Source organism: Hippoglossus stenolepis, chromosome 3, assembly GCF_022539355.2.
Source record: "Hippoglossus stenolepis isolate QCI-W04-F060 chromosome 3, HSTE1.2, whole genome shotgun sequence".
Classification (NCBI taxonomy): domain Eukaryota; kingdom Metazoa; phylum Chordata; class Actinopteri; order Pleuronectiformes; family Pleuronectidae; genus Hippoglossus; species Hippoglossus stenolepis.
Genome location: NC_061485.1, coordinates 23,153,111 through 23,171,118, shown reverse-complemented (window position 1 = coordinate 23,171,118; position 18,008 = coordinate 23,153,111). Strand labels below are relative to the sequence as shown.

Sequence of the window (18,008 nt, the reverse complement as noted above, 5' to 3'; positions counted from 1 at the left end):
ATAGTGAGTCAGAGATACTGTGGATTATTGCATTGTAAGGTGGACAATGTGTATTAGAGCAGTCTTACCTTTTGTCAAGTTTACTGTCGATGTAGTCTTGAGTCTGATTGGCTGAGGTGCGTGCAGAGAACATGAGGAAGTTCGTGATGTATTCAGCAGGCATGTTGTTCAGCAGTTTGTCTGACATGGTCAATGTCTTTCCAGTACCAGTTGGACCAATACAGAGCACCTGCATCACAAACACATACAAATACTAATGTAGTCTGATGGTGCCTCTTCAAGGGGATGAAAGCATTTAAATATAGAACATTTATTGTCAGATTCTGAAGTGTTTCAAATATTAATATCAAATAAGTGATACCATTTTAAATGTCATTTTTTTGTTGCCATTTATTTAATCAAATATTTTTGTAGACAGAATGTTAAATTCAAAGTACTCACAGGTTTCATATTGGTTAAAAGCATATCCATCAGGAAAGACATTCTCATGGTGTCAGCTGTGGGAACGATGATGTCAGCATAGTTGGTCTCTGGGGTGATCACAACTCTATTTGTGTATTTCATCCAGCTGACCCACTGGACCTAGAGTACATATAAAAGTTGAATTGAATAAAAACTGTATAATACTAGTAAAATGATATTAACAGTCTTATCAATAGTTAATTAATTATCTGTATGTTAAAGCATCATCTTTTTACTTCTCTCTCCTCATCTTCATCGTCATCCTCAAATTTACTAATCCCTGCATCATCAAGCCTGTAGTCGTATACTTGGCCCTCCTCTGGAAAACATAATTGAATCTGAAGGAAAAAGAAATCTACGTCACTTAAAATATACATCTGTTCAAAAAAGAATCAAGCAATTGATAATAATTTGTCATTAAGATGCTAAAACAGAGACTGTAATCTGACCTTCTCGTCTGCCATCTTGTCCTTGAGCCAGGCACTGAAGCGCTGGTAGCCGGCTGCGTCTCCTGTGGCACCTACACTCCACACCAGTGAGAAAAAGAACCAGGGCTCGATCACCTCTGTCAAACGCTCCAGTTTCTTCTCATGTGGTGGCTTTTGATTCTACAAGACAAGAAATGATTGATAAGGGACACACAATCAACACAACACTATCTAGAACAACAGACTCAAAGCATAGGACACGAGATGAAACATCTACCAGGGCTTGTTGTACATATATATTTCTTTTTTGTGGGTCATTCTAACACAGCAAAACTCACCTCTTTAGTGTCGAAGGGACTGAAGAAGCAGTCCATTATTTTAAGCAGACTACAGGCAAGGTTACTGTCGAGGGATGTGGTGACCTCCTTCACTGATGTGCGGACAAATGTGATGGAATCCTGTATAACAGTTCAGAAAAATAAAAAAGACAGCAATAGATTGTTAATACAATCATAATCTATGATAATAGAAATCCTTGCAGTTAAGTCTTCCCCCTCACCTGCAGGAACCTGGTGAACAGCGAGTTGAGCCGCTCTGTGTAAGGCTTCAAGGCCTTAGGCACCTTGTTCAGCCAGCACTCTGTGAAAGAGACAAGGCCCAAAATACTGGGCTCCAGGTAGACCATACCACAGCGAGACACCGTGGCTGGAGAGGCCACTGCCAAGTCCTGCACCTCAAACATCATGGTCATCACCTGCAGGAGGCAGACGCAAAAACGTTTGGACGCACAAGGGACAGAAGGCAACACATCAACAGACAATCCAAGTGTGAAAACAAAACCTTACATCAGTGAGCTTAATGATTTCCCCAGAGCTGAGGCACAGTTTTTTGTTGTCGTCCAGCACAGTGTTCATGTTCTCGATCCACACGGCATCCACTGGCCCATCAAACATGTACCACTTCCTCTCTTTGTCCATAGATGATGCACCGCCACGTATAAGAGAAGATAGGATGCCATCAGTCCTAGAGGGTGAAGAAAAAGAGAAAGTGATAAATGATACCATAATAACAAGATTGTCTGTGTCTCATTTTGTTTGTTCTGTAGTTTGTGTAGAATCATTTATTTCTTACCACTCGTGTGTGAGCAAGTCGAACTCTCCATAGAGCTGTCCCATGGTGATGGATTTGGGGTTGAGGACAAATGTCTGAACTAGCTCGTACTCCCCACCACTCACAGAGGGCTGTCCCTTCAAAGCTGTTAATGCTTCTCCTAGTATCTCGTAACACTAAAACACAAACAGTAAAACTTACATGCAGGAATATACTCAGCAAGACAAAAATTTAATTTGTGCTTAAAACTGTAAACACAAAAACAATGTGTAAAAAAACTCACCTTGGTTTTACCAGATCCAGAAGGTCCCACCAACATCAGGCCATGTCTCACCACAGTGGTCTCATACAGCTGAATGCACTTATTAATAAACCCTGCAAACATCACATACTGTCATCTACTGATTCTATACATACGGCAAAATTCATATCTGTAAAGAAACACTAAAAACACAAACCGTCCACATCTTTCAGGTTCTTCTTGATGCATACGTTGCGCATGGATTCCTCAAGTATGCCATAGTTGATAGGCTCCTGCTTTGTGTTGGGGAAAAGATCGGACACAATACCGCTGAAGAGCTTCAGGTCGTCCTGTAAAAACTTGGGTACGTTGACGTCTTGAACGGCCCGCAGGCAGATCAGCTCCTGGGAGACAGTGAGATTGCAAAATGAATAAATATGATATATTAATTGGAACGGTGTACTTTTTCAAATAATAAGCATGTAATGTTTTTTCTTATACTTCCTTAAAATACAAAACAAGCATTTTACCTCATCCATGTCAGGATTTTCTCTCTTGAGGTTTCCAGCAGCTGAAATCACCGTCTTCACTGCTCTCATACCAAAATCATAATGATCCTTCAGATAAACAAGAGTAAAGGTCAGTACATCTTTATATCACATTTCGTTGGTCGAGAGAATCGTATCTGGAGACACCGCTAATTGTAAATCTCATTTCCTCTGGATCCTCACAGCACCTGAGCGCTAAGCTGTTCAGACGAGAGCTTGAAAGTGGCAGTGATCTTCTTGGAGAGGAGTTTGGCGTCACTGAAGCCAAATGAGTACAAGGAAATCTCAGCTATCATGGCGTAGTCAGGGACCATCATGGCCACGGGACGAAACAGGGCCTGTAAAAGATGGAATCTCATTTAGTTGAACGCCATCTGCTTGTCCCTGGTGCTACACAGTTATTTCAGATTCAATAATCACTTCAAACCTTGAGGTTGTCAGGCAGCTCTGTGCGGCCAGCATATCCAGGATTCATAGTGATGAATACAGCACAAGAAGGGACCAGTTGGATCTCCGATCCCTCAAACTCAAAGAACTCCAACTAAAAACACAACATTGCACGATTGATTAAGAGAAACATCCTGCCTCTTCACAGAGTGTATGTGTAGGCCTATCATTTTTCTATATTCATGAGTAGTATCTTCTATTACAATGCATGAAGTAACATAATGAAAAACATTATATATAATTCAAACATTGTAACAGCCATTAATACATGGTATTGGACTGACATCAATACCATGATATCACAGATGACTTGTTTTTTGACTTCTCACCCTTTGCTGCTGGGCCTTTTGTATAGTGGTGATCTGTTGTGCCACCACAGACAGCACCTCCACATCAATACGATTAAACTCATCAAAGCATGCCCAGGCACCAGAGCTGCGGGACAAGAGACAGATAAGAAAAGGCACAAGATTGAGATTGATGACAACGTTTGTGACATTTTACAGCGAAACTGACAATACATTACACTGATTGCCTCTTACCTGGCCAATCCTTTGAGAAACTTGCCCATAGCAATGTAATCCAGCTGATCAGAGCAATTGAAAACCACTGTCTGGATGGCAAGAGCCTTTCCCAGGTCTTTGGTGGTTTCTGTCTTTCCTGTTCCTGCTGGACCCGCGGGTGCTCCTCCAAACTTCAGGTGCAGAGCTCCGGTCAGGGTCAGGTAGCATCTGAAAGAGCCGAAAAACTGTGTTTAGTAGTAGTTCATGGCATTCAGTTAAAACTAGAGACGATATACCAAACAGCTTGGTGTCTACCTGTCAGTGAGCGGGGTGATGACCAGGCGTCCAGAGTTACCAAGGTACTCGTATCCATACAAGAACTCCGCATTCACAGCACGGACAAACAAGTCATCTTTTGCCCAGTAGTACCTAAAAAACAATCAGTATTTTAATCATTTCTGCATACAAAGTATTCAAGAATGATAAATATTGACTAGCCTCAACAACAGCCTCAGGATCAATGACAGAAATAACAGGGACAGGAGCTAAATTCAAAAACAAACATTAAACCTGAGCTGGCTGATCCACTCAAAGTCATTGACGCTTGAGACCTCCTGCTCCACAAGCTTAGCTGCAACATCCTTTGCATGGACCTCGATGACGATGAGGGCTGAAAGCACAGCTCGCTGCATCCTAGAGAGACCTCCTCTCACCAGCTGCACCAGGTCACCCAGCTGCATTGAAAAGCCAAGTGTAAACACATTTTTTTTTTACAAATGTACATATAATGTTATTTAGTTTTAATATTTGCCAGTGAAGTCTAGTTTCGAGTGGACACACCTGTGTTTGTAGCTGGGGGAAAAGGCGGTCGGCCAAGTCTCCCTGCTCCAATGACTCAGACACCTCCGAAGTCCAGAAGACTTGACAGCCAGCTATCACCACTTGACCAGGCCAGGATAACACCCAGTCCACACGAGGTTGCTGAGGGGTCAAAAGCGGACACAGAGATCTTACAAAGCTGGACACCTTAAAAATGCCTCAACTTGAAATGAAACAACCCATACAAGAGTATTAAACACATCATAAACATCAACCTGAAAGTAAGATCACAGACCTCAGGGTAGACTTTGAGTGATCTTTCAATGCTATCCCTCAGCGTGGCCTTCATAGACCTCTCCACATTCCTCAACCAATTTTCCACATTTCCAGTCGGTGATACCGGCAGGAACAGCTTCACCTCCTCCCCTTCTCCAGAGAACATGTGTGTGATCTGTAGATCTGACTGGAATTCAAGCTGACAACCAACAGATGTCTCAGTCATGAGGTGTTCATGTTATGTCTCCAGTAATCTATAAACAGAGTCATTGTAAAGAAAGCACCAGGCAAAACAAACCTGGGCAATGTTCTCAAAGCACTTGCGCAGATGTGGTTGAACGGCAGTGGGATCTTTGGTCTGGGAAAGAATCTCCAGGAGCTCATCATCTGACAGGAAGTAAAACCTACAAACAAATATTCACTGTATTATTCAGATTGTCTTCATGTGTTTTTCAAGAGTTTTGTTTATTTTTTCTCTTGGTATCATAGCTCTGCCTATTTATAGCAGAAGAAAGAGAGTTTGTTTTAGCCACTCGCTGTTGGTGACGGGATGAAATCACATCTTAAAGTGACTTCGTAATAAACTTTGAGGGAATTGTTATTATTAACACTATCAGAAACTGACCACCCAAAGTATTTCCAGAACTCTTTCACTGTGGCTTACCTGGGGAAGGAGACTCGTTTTGTCTCCAAGTACTCACTGAGACCCTTCTGCACTTGTTCCAAAAGTGTGTTACACTTCTTCAGTTTGTTGAGTAGACGAGCATCTGGACACAGCTCGATCACCTGGAAGTAAAGGCAGAAACACACACATGAGAGAGAAGAAGAAAATAAAGATATTTGGAAAATTTCGTCCTTCAATGTGAAACTCTGACCTTTGGATTGCTGAAGGCAGTTTGCATGACGCTTTTCCATGTTTGCTCCATTTGCTGGTATCGTTTTCCTTCGACAGGGAGCTGCTCGTTGATATCATCAGAGCTGAAGATGGGCTCCAGGTAGAGCCAGGATCGCTGGCAGGTCAGCCACTCTTCCAGCACATCCTGCAGGCACCAGAAGGGGGCAGCAGCACAACATAAGACACTGCGTGATAATGAGTGAGAATATGTGTGTGTGTATGTGTGTGTGTGTGTGTCTGTGTACTTGAGTCATTCTGAGCTTGCTCTCCCAGGAGTTAATGCGGCCCTCAAAGGATTTCTTGAAAGGAGAGAAGGACATGCTCTGAGTCATGACGATGTGGTCATCCAGCATCTGGGACGCCTCATCCGGGCTCTTCAGGATGTAGGTGCCTGTCTCCTTGTACGGCAGCACATCAAAAAGTATCACCGCCCACTCTTTTTCCATCTTCTCCAGGGCCTGGGTGTGAGAAAAAAAAGGTAGCATTCACCAGTTATATTGAAGATAGTCACACATTGACACCGTGCATCAGCAGGGAAATTTAAGTAGAGTTGAAAGGAACTAGGGCAGCATGGTGGTGTGTGGAAATTTGCACGTTCTCCACATGTTTGCGTGGGATTTCTCCAGGTTCTCCAGCTTCCTCCCAAAGACCTGCAGATTGGGGTAATTGGAGACTCTAAATTGCCAGTAGGTGTGAATGTGAGTTTGAATGGTTGTTCGTTCCTGTATGTTGGCCCTGCGGTTCGATGGGGACTTGTCCAGGATGTGTCCCGTCTCTCCTCCAATGTCAGCTGGGATTGGCTCCAGCTCCTCCCACAACCCCCAAATAGGATAAGGATAAGGGGTATAGATAATGGATTGATGGATGGATTTTTCATGGTTTTGTAGGAGTAGCACCCTTCTCTAATGCTGAATAAAAATTTAATTTAAACTTATGGTTCATGTTGATGATAGAAATAAATCAAAACCCTTTCCTTCCTTTGCAGTTCCACAGAATCACTCTATTAATCACAACCACTGTACAAAACACAACTAAACACTTCATACAACACTGCACTTGTAAGGTACCTGCTCAATGGTGAACTCTTTCCCAGCCACTTCAGCCACATGAGCTATGTCCGCCACGTGGTCCTGAAGGCCAAGCTCCAAGCAGCGGGAGAAGGTCAGGTTGGCTTTGGGCTTCACTTTCATATCAATGCGTTCAGAGAGCATCTCCCAGTGGCGGTTTTTCATCCCTGGGTTCCTAAGGCCCTGAATCAGAGGGATGTAAGGACGGAAGTCCTCAATCTTGCCTTGGATCCATGTCGCCACCAACTCGCAGTCTAGCATCACACAAAACAAAGAGAACAGGTCAACTGCAGCACACAAACAAACAAACACACTCCACTTTGTCAGGTTTGAACGATGACACATATTCACCTACCAGGAACGTCCTTGAACTGTTTAATACATTTGTGCAAGGTCTTGTGGGCGTCTGTGACATTGCGCTCAAGCTGCTCGGGGTCGATGGTGGACAGTGGGTTAGTGAGCCAATTCTCATGCCAATGTAACCAATCAGATGTGGTGGTCCATAGGTCTTTAAAAGGCTGGAGGTCCTTAACAAGCTTCTGTAGACGATCATACTGCAAAACACATTTTTCATGATCAGAAAAAGCATACTTACTTGATTTATTTCATTGAACTTAGTATATTTATTTATAAGGACAACACACATTAATCTACATTTTGGTCTTAACCAGCTGGCTCGATGTACATTCACTTACGTTTGTGACAGGAGTACCAAACAGACGTTCTCTGCTGTTGTAGGTTTGGGCCATAGCCTGGCACTCCTTCAGTTGCTTGCTTATACGCCTCACCTCATTGGCCGTCTGATGAGCATGATCAATGTCTGCATGGCTCCCAAACCCAGCAATCAGCATCTACAAACACAGTTGGAGTGATTTATAACAAATAACATGATTTTAACAAAGCAATTTCTGAGATGAATAAACAAAGAACTGAGGCCTTTCTAAAGTACATGATTTTTGAGATTAATGAAACAAGTTAAAGAAAAACAGCAGCACACAAGAGAGCTGCTGACACATCATCAAAGATAACACATGTCCAGTTCCAGACAAATTCCTGTGAGGTCAGAAACATTTCTTATACAGCACTGAAACTGGGAATCGTATTGGAAGTAGTTCTATCTTACAGTGGGTATCTGGTCTTAGTTGACACTGTAGTGAATAGTTATTAAATAAAATAAAAACCCTAGTTGTCTCAGCTGACCTGAAGAGATTCTAGTTGTTCCTCAAAGCCATTCTGATTGGCTTGCTGGATCTTACTGAAGCGCTCCTCATCCTCCAAATAATGGCTGGCTGCTTCTTCTATCTGGCCAATTATCTTTTGAGGCCCTTTGATAGCTGCCCACCTAGATAGGTAAATAACAATTACAATTTTAAATCTCTGTTCCATCTATGGGCTCTAACAACTCAAAGCCCATTGCTCTTAATAAACGTGATACTTACTTTTGATTAGAATCCTCATTTGACAGAGAGTAACAGAATTCTTCCATTACTTCATAGTCGGACAGGATCTTGCCAATGAGTTCCTGTTGTGGGCAGATCGAAAAAAAAACAAGAGTTACATAAGAGTTACTGACAAGGTAAAACTTTCAGAATAAAATGAATGACAGGGATATTAACTTCAACATTTCAGTCCTGTACCTTGTAGCCCTTGAGCTGTTCTGGGATTTGTTTCATCCAGTCCTTCTTCTCACTCAGTTCCTCAATGCCATCTGGCTTCTCATGCAACTTCCTACTCATAACGTTACACTCTTCACACGCCTACACATACACACAAAATAACAACATTCACAATGCAAATTGAAAAGCAGGAAAGTTTCTACACAACAAAACTCTACAGTTGGAAGTTGATGTAGATCCTGTGTAAAGATGATCAGAACACACATACATGATACCAGTGATGGGATGTAACAAAGTGCATCTACTTTGTTATTATACTAGGGTTGGTAATCCTGGAAAAGTCAGCAACGGTACATCCCACCCACCCCCATCAGAACTCTTGTCAAAGCTACGCCCCTAAAACAAATGAACGTGCACTGCCTGATAACTGCTAGAAGCACGGGCAGGTACGCCAACATGTTTCTTACAGAAGGAGGTCACCCCAGAGACTCAGCAATAATAGTGTAGTAGACCTTTGCATTGGGAAATAGTATTAGAACTTGTACTTACTGAAGTAAAAATACTTAATAATACTTAGACATTTTTTAAAAGGAAGTACTTACTTCTATTCAAGTAGAAAAGTTAATGTGGGGCTTACTTTTACTTGAGTAAAATGTTTGAGTACTTCCTCCACCACACCATATGTATAAAGAAATACTTATGTTGACCTACATCATCAATCCTCTTACGAAGCTTCAGAGCGAGGCGATGCAGCATTGCATTGGCTAAAGCCTTCCTTTTGTTAGAGAGTGCCTGACGTACAGCCTCTACACGAACGACAAATGGACCAATCACAATGGAGGATGGCAAGGACCGTTCTATCCTCTCCTTCTCTGTGAGGTGTTGTTCCACCTCTTTCTTCACTTCTTGGGATGTCTGTTCTTCATTCATTTGACAACTGGCAGCCACAACACACAAGACAAAAGAGAAATTAGGAATTATTCAGAAGAAAACTATTTTTTATTTATAAGCCTCCTGAATGGACCATAAATCTGGAAACCCATTTTCACACTTGTGACAGTGAGTTGTGAGAACTTGTATTTGTAATTTTAAATACAAACTTACTCGAGGAAGGTTTCTATGTCCAAGCTGTGAAGGTCTAAATGTTTCTCATATTCAGCAGCGTAAGCCCTGAGAGGTATGGCTGCTTGTATCAGAGCTTTGCGGACCTTCTCCCTTAGATCCGTTACTTGTGGTTCCCACAGTTTCACCGATATGAGCATTGGATTATCACCGATATACAACTTCTGCATCACAAACTTGCATGGAAAGAGAGGAACAGTTAAATCCTTTTCATTCCAACTTCGTGTTGTGTGTTGGAGGCGAGTGCATATTTTATTTTACCTTATCAAGCTGTGGTACATTGTATGTAGCCAGAATGCCCTTATCAAACAGGTTAGCAAGAGTCGCCTCAAATTTCTCTGGTGGTGTGCTGTAATGAGCTCCAGTCTGGTCCAGAACCAGGTCCAACAGGAACAATGGGTTCTTTTTTGGTCTAGATGTGGACAATGGAGTAACATTATCAACCACATACTGAATATTTAACACAATAATAGGTTTTGTCACAATCACACATTAAAACTGTACTGAGAGCATCATGTATAACTGACATCAGGTTACAGTAAGCGGTAAGAAAACACAGATGTGTAAGAGAACAAAGTGTGGGATGTTTCTATGCATATGAATGTGTACCAATGTGTGTTTATACTAAATATTGAAAGTGCATGCTGTCCTACTTGTAGGGGCTGGTGATAAGGTCGCTCCCCCAGACCATGTCCTGAGGACATGTCAGCACACTTTGGCAGGTGTCCAACAGAGAGTGATTCAGGCTGAGCAGCGAATCCAGCACGAGGTAGCGCAGGGAGTCCTGCATGTTGAAGCGCACCACATCCATCAGTCTGTACAGCTTGGAGAGTTTGTACATCTGCCAGAGAGACTCATTTATGTTGTACGCGCCCTGGCCGATGTTCTCCAGGTTTGAACGGATGCTGTTGCTCAGCGTGAGCGTCCATGACTCCTGAAGATACAAGCTGATCTGAAGAGGGACAAAATGATGAGGTGTGTCTTTGTTCAAGGAAGTCAGGTGTCTCATATGCCATATTATTGATTCATTTCCCTAGCTGTTCCCAGTTAACCTCAGCCAAACCATGTAACTTCTGTTAAATTAAACAGTAAATTAATGGGATTTCAACATGTATTTATTATATCAGTAGTATGTAACTAAGAAAAAGAAGCTGTTAATCCGCAGTAAGATGCATGATTAAGCAACAATTGCCCCGATGACCATTTTTAGCAATGCGGTCAACCTTTTATCAATCATTCATAACCTAGCACTGACAGAGGAAAACCTACTTTGCTGCTACAATACCTGAGTATGCATTTGAGACTGGAGGACTTCGAAGTCATCCAGGCGCAGTGGTTTGATCGAGGTGACATTGAACAGCCTCATGTTAGCTACTTTGTTGCACTCAAACCATATTGCAGAAAGTACACAGATCACTTCCGGCTTCATGAGCAGCGAATGGAAGATAAATGCAGCTCGGTTGCTCTCATAGTCAAACTGAGGAACTGAAATGCATCCTGTAAGTAAAAACAATCGAGTATTTAGATGCAGAGGAAAAGTTTTTGGTGCTGACACATTTATTTAATCGGGAGTCAAGGGAGTAAAACTAACGTATACAAATGGCTCACCTTTTTGTGGTACATGCTCAGGGTCTTTATCTGGCAGAGTGATGTGTGAAAACTCCTCTGGTTGGCTCATCACAACTTTGTTAAAGATCATGCGGTTCATAACACGGTCATTTTCACGTTTTAACTCTTTCTCCAGGTCTCCTGTGCACTGCTCCACACTGCACAAATAATAGTCACTTTATTCACTTTTCACTTGTTAATTTATGTTTTCAATTATGTGAGCTCAATTATAAATCACACCATACTGAACAAGGGAAAATTTACATCAGTAATATGATGCTGACATTACTCACATCTCCGGCCTGAGCCCAGAGGTTGAAGGGGCGTGTTTTGTCATATGCTGGAGACTGTGGGTATCAAGGGATATCATTCCTTCCATGGTGGGCATATATTCCACAGACGAGTGGTAGAGAAGCAGAGCGTCTGTCTTTTCTCTGCTGCGCAGCGCAAACTGAAGCCGTTCTATAAATAAACGTGGGTCCTCAGCAAGGAATAGCAGTCTGATCCTGGGAACCCAGTGCTTAGTGCCTGGTAGACAACTGTTCATCCCTATGCAACAGAGGGTAAGGGAAGGCAGACATAGAGTTAACATGACACAGAGAAAATTATGTCAAGGAAATAATTAGACAATACTGTCTTATTGTGATGAAAAGACATAACAACGCACCAGGAGATTTGCTCTTTTTGTGGTCATCTGTCAGTTTGTTGTTTTGATGGACCTTCTCCACCAAATACAGACATTTCTCTTTACTGTAGTCAAGAACCCCTACTAAATGCCAGTTGTAGTCCAGGCAGTAGGTCTTGGTGTTCTCTTCAAAAGACATAGAGTATCCATCAAAGACTTGAAAATCATCTTTATGTTAAATATATTTAGCCAGTACAATATTTTACCAGGAGTCTTGTTATCTGTAGGCAGCAGTGCTTTCGCAGGTAAAGGTTTGTGATCAGTTGATCCTTCGTCATTGCCCAGAGTAAGCCAGTCATCTGGAGTCCGGCAGTCATAGTCGTCATTGTCAAATATCTATGGGAAAAATGCATGAAAGTTAACTGTGGCATGGTGCTGAGCCTAAACACATAAGATGTAATGTAATCAAACAGCAAGATGCTAAAGACAAGATTGTAGCAGTAACAGACTCACTTCCAGTGGGAAATCTGACAAAGGGTTGCCTGGTGTGGTCAAATGCTCATCACCATTGCTCGGGTGTCTCTGCATTATAAGATTAGAATCTATTCCTTTTTCTTTGAGGAGATTTTCAAAGTCTAAGCTCAAGTATTCTCTTCGGCATCTACAAGAAAACAATTTAAAACAGAATAAATAAGTCACAACAACAGGCAGTTAAAATCCCCATGGACAGCTCTACCAACCACTGTGTGCTAAAAGTTTATTGTCAAACTCACTTTTGTGTCACCAGTGATTCTGATCATGTAGCAGGTAGAATATACAACAAGCTAAGAGCTTCACAAATTAAATGTCATCTTTTATCATATATGGTGCAAACACACAAAAAGCACAAACCTCTCTATCGCTAACTTGCGGGGTATCTGGCCAGGAATGGTGTGGTAGGGCATGTACACCTTCGGTGTATCTCCCCCCCGTCGGAAGTAAGAATTCTTTGATAGGATTGGGACAGGTCTATGGAAATCCTTTTTAACATGCTCCCACTGGTCAGATGAAGTCTTGACGGTTGACACTACAGAGAACAGTGCAGAAGGGACTGTATATAATGTTCTCCTCTTATCATGTAAAAATTGGCACATCAGAAATAATTACTTAAAATGCCTGCATATGTGGAAAAAGTCATGTAATACATCATCTCACCTTCTGGTGTATAGCTTTCACTCAACTGAAGTATGGATTGCCCCTGTGACCTTTGCTTCACTTCAGGTTCCACTGTGGGAAACTAATCAATAAAGAGTTACTCTTACTTTAGATAAGAGCACAGCAGAAGCTCATTCATTGACACAGACTTCATTATAATAGTGTTTAAATGAAATGTTCTTTTTAATTACGTGGAACTTGAATGTAGAGATGTCCTCTGAGTAGAAGCCCCTCTGTTCATTCAGAGAACATTTCCCGATCGGAGGGAGTTTGCGTCTGTGTCTTGGAGTTGGGGGCTTGGATTCCAGAGGTTTTGTGGGGGGATGTGGCACAGGTAACCCCAAACCAGGCAAATGTTTGCCCTCCATTTTCTGACAGAAAAATATAATGTATGTGTGAACAAAGAAGCCTGGATCTAATATCCATTTTACATGTGTGGGCAGAAACTGATTCCCATTCAGTTTAATGGAGCTGCTGTGACTTTTATGAGTTGTATAATCAGGGAGATTAGACATTGGGGCTTGACGATACAGTCAAAAATTATATCAGTCGATATTGTTGACTATTGCAGTAAATGTCACATTATTATTTCATATTAGTTTAAAGACAGATTTTTGGTCCTGAGTGAAGGTTGGGGTTTTAACCTCCTCTTAATGGGCAGAGAATGACAAACACTTGATAAACCATTTCATCACATATAACAATAGTATTGCCTATAGCCAAGTCTTCTTTGGCCAACACAACTACTATCACCAGGGACATAAAGTTGAGTGTGTGTGTAAGTTATGACTGTTGGAAGTAATATAAATTGTGAAGTATAGCTTTAAAAGGCTGTGCAGTCACCTACTGGCAGATGATCACTCTTTGGCACGAAACCTGTTAATTACAACACATCCAACACATACAGTTGTAATGACAGGATAGTTAGTTTGCTCGTTAGCTTCACTAGCTTAAAATGTAATGCAACGTTAAGCCAGTAAGGGCAAGCTCAAATCGTGGCAGCGGTAGCTTGTAGAAGCTCTTCCGGTGTCAACAGAAACTGCCTCTGATATGTATAGGCAGCTGCCTATGATATCTAACTGTTTGGAGGCAGCTGCCTTTGATTCCAAACTGTTTGGAGGCAGCTGCCCTTGATGCCATACTGTTTGGCATCTTCCTCCGTTGCCACACTGTTTGGAGGCAGCTGTCACAGTTGCCACAAGTGTTTGGGGTCATGTTAAGATTAGTAGGAGCTTTGTTTATTTATTTATTCTAGGGTTTAGGTGTAGGGTTAGGTGTAGAGCGAGGTCACTTGAACAAAAAAAAGATACGACAGAGTCTGATCTGGCCGAGTGCGGAGCCTGGCGTGAAGTTGAAAAGGCCAAGCTTGCTCTAGCCAGCAGGGATCACGAGGAAAAACACTTTTTTGATATCAATAAATGTTTTCCCCTTATACCAAAGTTTAATCCTGGTAAAGTTGAATCATTTTTTGATATGTTTGAGAAAATTGCTCTGCAACGTGTATGGCCCAAAGCGCAGTGGGTGACACTGATACAAGGCTCATTGACAGAAAAGGCTCACAAGGCTTATATTGCGCTAGGTCCAGATGCTACGGATGATTATTATCAGGTTCCCAGAAGCCTACAGACAGCAGTTTAGGTCTGAAAGAATTAAATCAAGGCAGACCTATGTGGATTTTGCACGGCAACAGGAGGCTGCATTGTGCTAAAGCACTCATTGACTCCTCCATAACAGTGGAAAAGGAGGCAGTGGTGAAGCCCCTAATAGCGGTGTCTTAAGTCAGAAGGACCCTCTGCCCTAGCAAAGCATGTATCTGCTGGTGTGGTCTTGATCAAAGGCCAGTGCTGAGCCTAACGTCCTTAAAAGAAGAACAGAAACAGGAGCCAGTTTTAAATTCTCTTAGGGAGACAGCAGCTACTCATGAGGAGAGTAAAAATATAGCCGAGGGTAATTATTGATTGTGATATAGAAAGGTAACAAATTCTTGTTGACCATCATAGATGTCACCACGCGTTTCCCAGGATGTTATGTGTGAGCTGGGCATTACTTAACTAAACCCCTAAAACGTTTTTTTTTTCAGATGAAAACCGATAAATCTGGATAGAAAATATTTATTTGGGAATTCGGCCGTATTAAAATACAGTACTTACGAGCCGGGGCGGCTCCTAGCATAGGCGACATAGGCGGTTGCCTAGGGCGCAAAATGCAGAGGCAGCTGCCTCCAAACAGTGTGGCGACAGAGGCAGCTGCCTCCAAACAAAGGTGGGAGCTGCCGCGGCAGGTGCCCTAATGCAGCCTGGTAGCAGTGTGATCGCAAGCTTCAGTTCAATGACACAAAACACAGGCAAAGCATCAACAGCAGTTAAGCAGAATCGGTGCAATTCAGCCATATAAACGAGCATGTTTCACAAGACAAGTGGAGAAATACAGATCAATTATTCTTGGTGCTCAGAACAGTGACACGCTGATAAAGATTCTAAACTACGTATAAATCGCATTGAATACGTCACAAACAGCGGTAGTTGCGGTCAAACAGGTGTGGCAACTGACAGCTGCCTCAAATCGCCTCAAATCGCCTCAAATCGCGGCAACTGCCTTTACAAATCAGTGGCAGTTTCTGTTGCCACCGGAAGTGCCTCTACGAGCTGCCGCTGCCACGATTTGAGCTTGCCGTCTCCCCGTGAAGCTAGTAGCTAATAACAATAGCCTTCTCCAAATCACAGAATTAACACCATGAAATAAACAACCACTCTCTGAAAGGTGTGATCCTTTCATCGTGTAAACAACAGACCTACCTAACTTTAATGTAGTTACAGGTTGTGTCGCTCCTTCTAACAGCTCGATAGAACACAGGCTAAAGCTCAACTGCTGGAATCTCTGTTTCTCTTTGGAAGTTACTACGTGCGTGTTAGACGCTGCAACGGTTGTCATGGAGATGAAGATGAGAGAGAGAGAGAGAGAGAGAGAGAGAGAGAGAGAGAGAGAGAGAGAGAGAGGTTTTAAACACAAAGTGTGATCACTTGTAAAAACATATATGGCATGTTACACATGAAACTACCCACAAAGTATATTAGTAAAAGTTATTAGACGTTATAAAAGTTATTAGTAGCCAATTGTACAACTCCCACCAGCAGCTAAAGTAAAATACAAAAAATACTAAAATGCTTATAGCCTGTACGCACCACAAGTCTTATAATAGGTTGTAATATGTCAGATTTAATGGATGATTGCTAAATACTGTGGACGCTGGTACCTAAAAATGGAATACATGAACATTTTTTAAAAGTGTTTTAAAGGTTTAACGTTGCAATATTTTGCTCAAGTAAATGACCTGAATAGAAAAGAATAAAATAGAATAGAATAGCTTTATTGGCATTAGACAAGGGAAAGCAGTAGCCTACAATGAAAGTAGAGGTGCTACTTTATGCTAATAAAGAACAAGTTTGAAATCAGAAAAAAGACACAAACCAATAATGAAAATGTTCTTACATTTAATGAGAGAGGGAAACAAGGGAGTGAAGTACGAAAGCCAAGCAGAGGAATAGAAGAAATGTGACCCTCTCTTTGCAGAAACTAACCATTTCTCTGTGTCACTGGTGAGTGACCATTTCTCATTCAAATTATCTTAAATTCCTAAATCCTCGTTGCTAAAACAAAACCTCAAAATATTAAATACATATACATATTTGATATATACATACACTATATACATATAAGTTTGACCTTTTGAGGGTCTGGGACATTCCCTTGACATTGTTCTCCACAGGTAAGCACCAGAACACTCACGTCCCATGCTGTTCCTGGTGCATATGGTGATGGTAATGGCAGTAATGATAACTACAGGAATTTGATTGGAATGCACACTTTTCTGTGCTTGAACATGCATACTCTTCGTTTCACATTCATGACAGCTCAAATATGTCCATAAGGGGGGAAACCCCCATTGACCCGTGCGATCCCCACACTCCTGGGTCACAGGGGCATCATAACCTTGTCTGTTTCCCATGGTAGATCAGAGGCATCATGCACTGCGGCCCCTGCTCCTACCCCTGGCCTCTTCAGTTGAAACCCATCAGAGCAGCCTGAGATTGGGTAGCGAAGCACAAATGAATAGTCTCATGTGTCTGAACCCTCACGTGTCACTTGCGAAGGACATGCTGCCACGCAGATAGGGATAAATTGAGGTCGAGAGGGAAGTGGGGAGTAGCTGAGGTGTAGTCTGTGTGAAAATAAACAGGAGTTCTTGTGCTTGGCTGTGGCAGTGATCATGAGGACAAAGGGGTCAGGGGTGGCCTACGTCTTTGTACTCGGCTCTGTGAGAAGGTCATTAACAAAGTGCTTTACAGTGGAGCCAAAGATCAAAGGCCAATTACACAGAGTGACTTGATATGGATGCCGTGGATACTGCAGTGTATGTGCAGCACTGGGTCATTGCACGAGATGAGCCTATTGAAATGTTTGGCGAGAGGCCGTCAGCTTCACTGGCGTCTCCTCAATGGAGCTCAGCCACAAAGCAATGACCTCACCCTACGAGAGAAGCCTAAACCAAATGAAAGACTTCCCCAAGAGTTTAAATAACCCACATCTAATGATGACATTATCATATCGGGGTGGCCTGAAATCATTCTGACCGCAGCAGTTTATTAATAGCTAACACATGCCTAATGCTATTGATTGCATCAGGGAGGAGATTGGGGCCAGAGAGAAAACCACACGAGAGCCACAAGTCTCTGATGAGGTGGTGGACCCTTACCAGTGTTCCGTTGGCAGCGCTTCAGCCATCTCTGGAGCCGGGAGCCTACCATGGCAATGGGACTTGAATGGACAGATGTGGCCAGCAGATCTAGGTGAGTTGAAAGATAATAAAAAAATACTAACACACGTTTCTCAGCTTTAATCCATCCTTGACTCCTCTGTCCACACTCTAATAGTCCAACAGCAGATAAAGGCTGACATGAGAGATCTGGCTCAACATCAACCAACGAACGTCAATATTAGTCATTTACACCATCACACATATGTGTTATCCATCCTCTTTCCTCTTCAT

The 18,008-nt window shown here is 42.3% G+C and overlaps 1 protein-coding gene across 1 annotated transcript in view; it reads right to left on the bottom strand.

The window, feature by feature from the left end:
- The window catches only part of dnah1 (dynein, axonemal, heavy chain 1), a 30,741-nt gene extending 17,412 nt beyond the window's left edge, over nucleotides 1-13,329 (bottom strand). The window contains exons 1-41 of the mRNA XM_047339328.1: nucleotides 13,153-13,329; nucleotides 12,659-12,804; nucleotides 12,281-12,428; nucleotides 12,034-12,163; nucleotides 11,810-11,953; nucleotides 11,436-11,691; nucleotides 11,143-11,300; nucleotides 10,820-11,031; nucleotides 10,188-10,486; nucleotides 9,796-9,946; nucleotides 9,517-9,710; nucleotides 9,124-9,349; nucleotides 8,434-8,553; nucleotides 8,236-8,318; nucleotides 7,997-8,138; nucleotides 7,492-7,647; nucleotides 7,152-7,350; nucleotides 6,797-7,050; nucleotides 5,975-6,187; nucleotides 5,710-5,874; nucleotides 5,499-5,620; nucleotides 5,133-5,238; nucleotides 4,854-5,033; nucleotides 4,580-4,720; nucleotides 4,310-4,473; nucleotides 4,055-4,168; nucleotides 3,779-3,967; nucleotides 3,566-3,671; nucleotides 3,217-3,330; nucleotides 2,978-3,127; nucleotides 2,772-2,858; nucleotides 2,459-2,645; nucleotides 2,284-2,375; nucleotides 2,022-2,176; nucleotides 1,736-1,913; nucleotides 1,450-1,644; nucleotides 1,229-1,348; nucleotides 912-1,070; nucleotides 699-800; nucleotides 442-582; nucleotides 69-229 (exon numbers count right to left, since the gene is read on the bottom strand). Of these exons, the coding sequence (XP_047195284.1) occupies nucleotides 69-229; nucleotides 442-582; nucleotides 699-800; nucleotides 912-1,070; nucleotides 1,229-1,348; nucleotides 1,450-1,644; nucleotides 1,736-1,913; nucleotides 2,022-2,176; nucleotides 2,284-2,375; nucleotides 2,459-2,645; nucleotides 2,772-2,858; nucleotides 2,978-3,127; nucleotides 3,217-3,330; nucleotides 3,566-3,671; nucleotides 3,779-3,967; nucleotides 4,055-4,168; nucleotides 4,310-4,473; nucleotides 4,580-4,720; nucleotides 4,854-5,033; nucleotides 5,133-5,238; nucleotides 5,499-5,620; nucleotides 5,710-5,874; nucleotides 5,975-6,187; nucleotides 6,797-7,050; nucleotides 7,152-7,350; nucleotides 7,492-7,647; nucleotides 7,997-8,138; nucleotides 8,236-8,318; nucleotides 8,434-8,553; nucleotides 9,124-9,349; nucleotides 9,517-9,710; nucleotides 9,796-9,946; nucleotides 10,188-10,486; nucleotides 10,820-11,031; nucleotides 11,143-11,300; nucleotides 11,436-11,691; nucleotides 11,810-11,953; nucleotides 12,034-12,163; nucleotides 12,281-12,428; nucleotides 12,659-12,804; nucleotides 13,153-13,329 (6,536 nt within the window). The remainder of the gene's footprint in view (nucleotides 1-68; nucleotides 230-441; nucleotides 583-698; nucleotides 801-911; nucleotides 1,071-1,228; nucleotides 1,349-1,449; nucleotides 1,645-1,735; nucleotides 1,914-2,021; nucleotides 2,177-2,283; nucleotides 2,376-2,458; nucleotides 2,646-2,771; nucleotides 2,859-2,977; nucleotides 3,128-3,216; nucleotides 3,331-3,565; nucleotides 3,672-3,778; nucleotides 3,968-4,054; nucleotides 4,169-4,309; nucleotides 4,474-4,579; nucleotides 4,721-4,853; nucleotides 5,034-5,132; nucleotides 5,239-5,498; nucleotides 5,621-5,709; nucleotides 5,875-5,974; nucleotides 6,188-6,796; nucleotides 7,051-7,151; nucleotides 7,351-7,491; nucleotides 7,648-7,996; nucleotides 8,139-8,235; nucleotides 8,319-8,433; nucleotides 8,554-9,123; nucleotides 9,350-9,516; nucleotides 9,711-9,795; nucleotides 9,947-10,187; nucleotides 10,487-10,819; nucleotides 11,032-11,142; nucleotides 11,301-11,435; nucleotides 11,692-11,809; nucleotides 11,954-12,033; nucleotides 12,164-12,280; nucleotides 12,429-12,658; nucleotides 12,805-13,152) is intronic.
- Nucleotides 13,330-18,008: the final 4,679 nt, after the last annotated feature.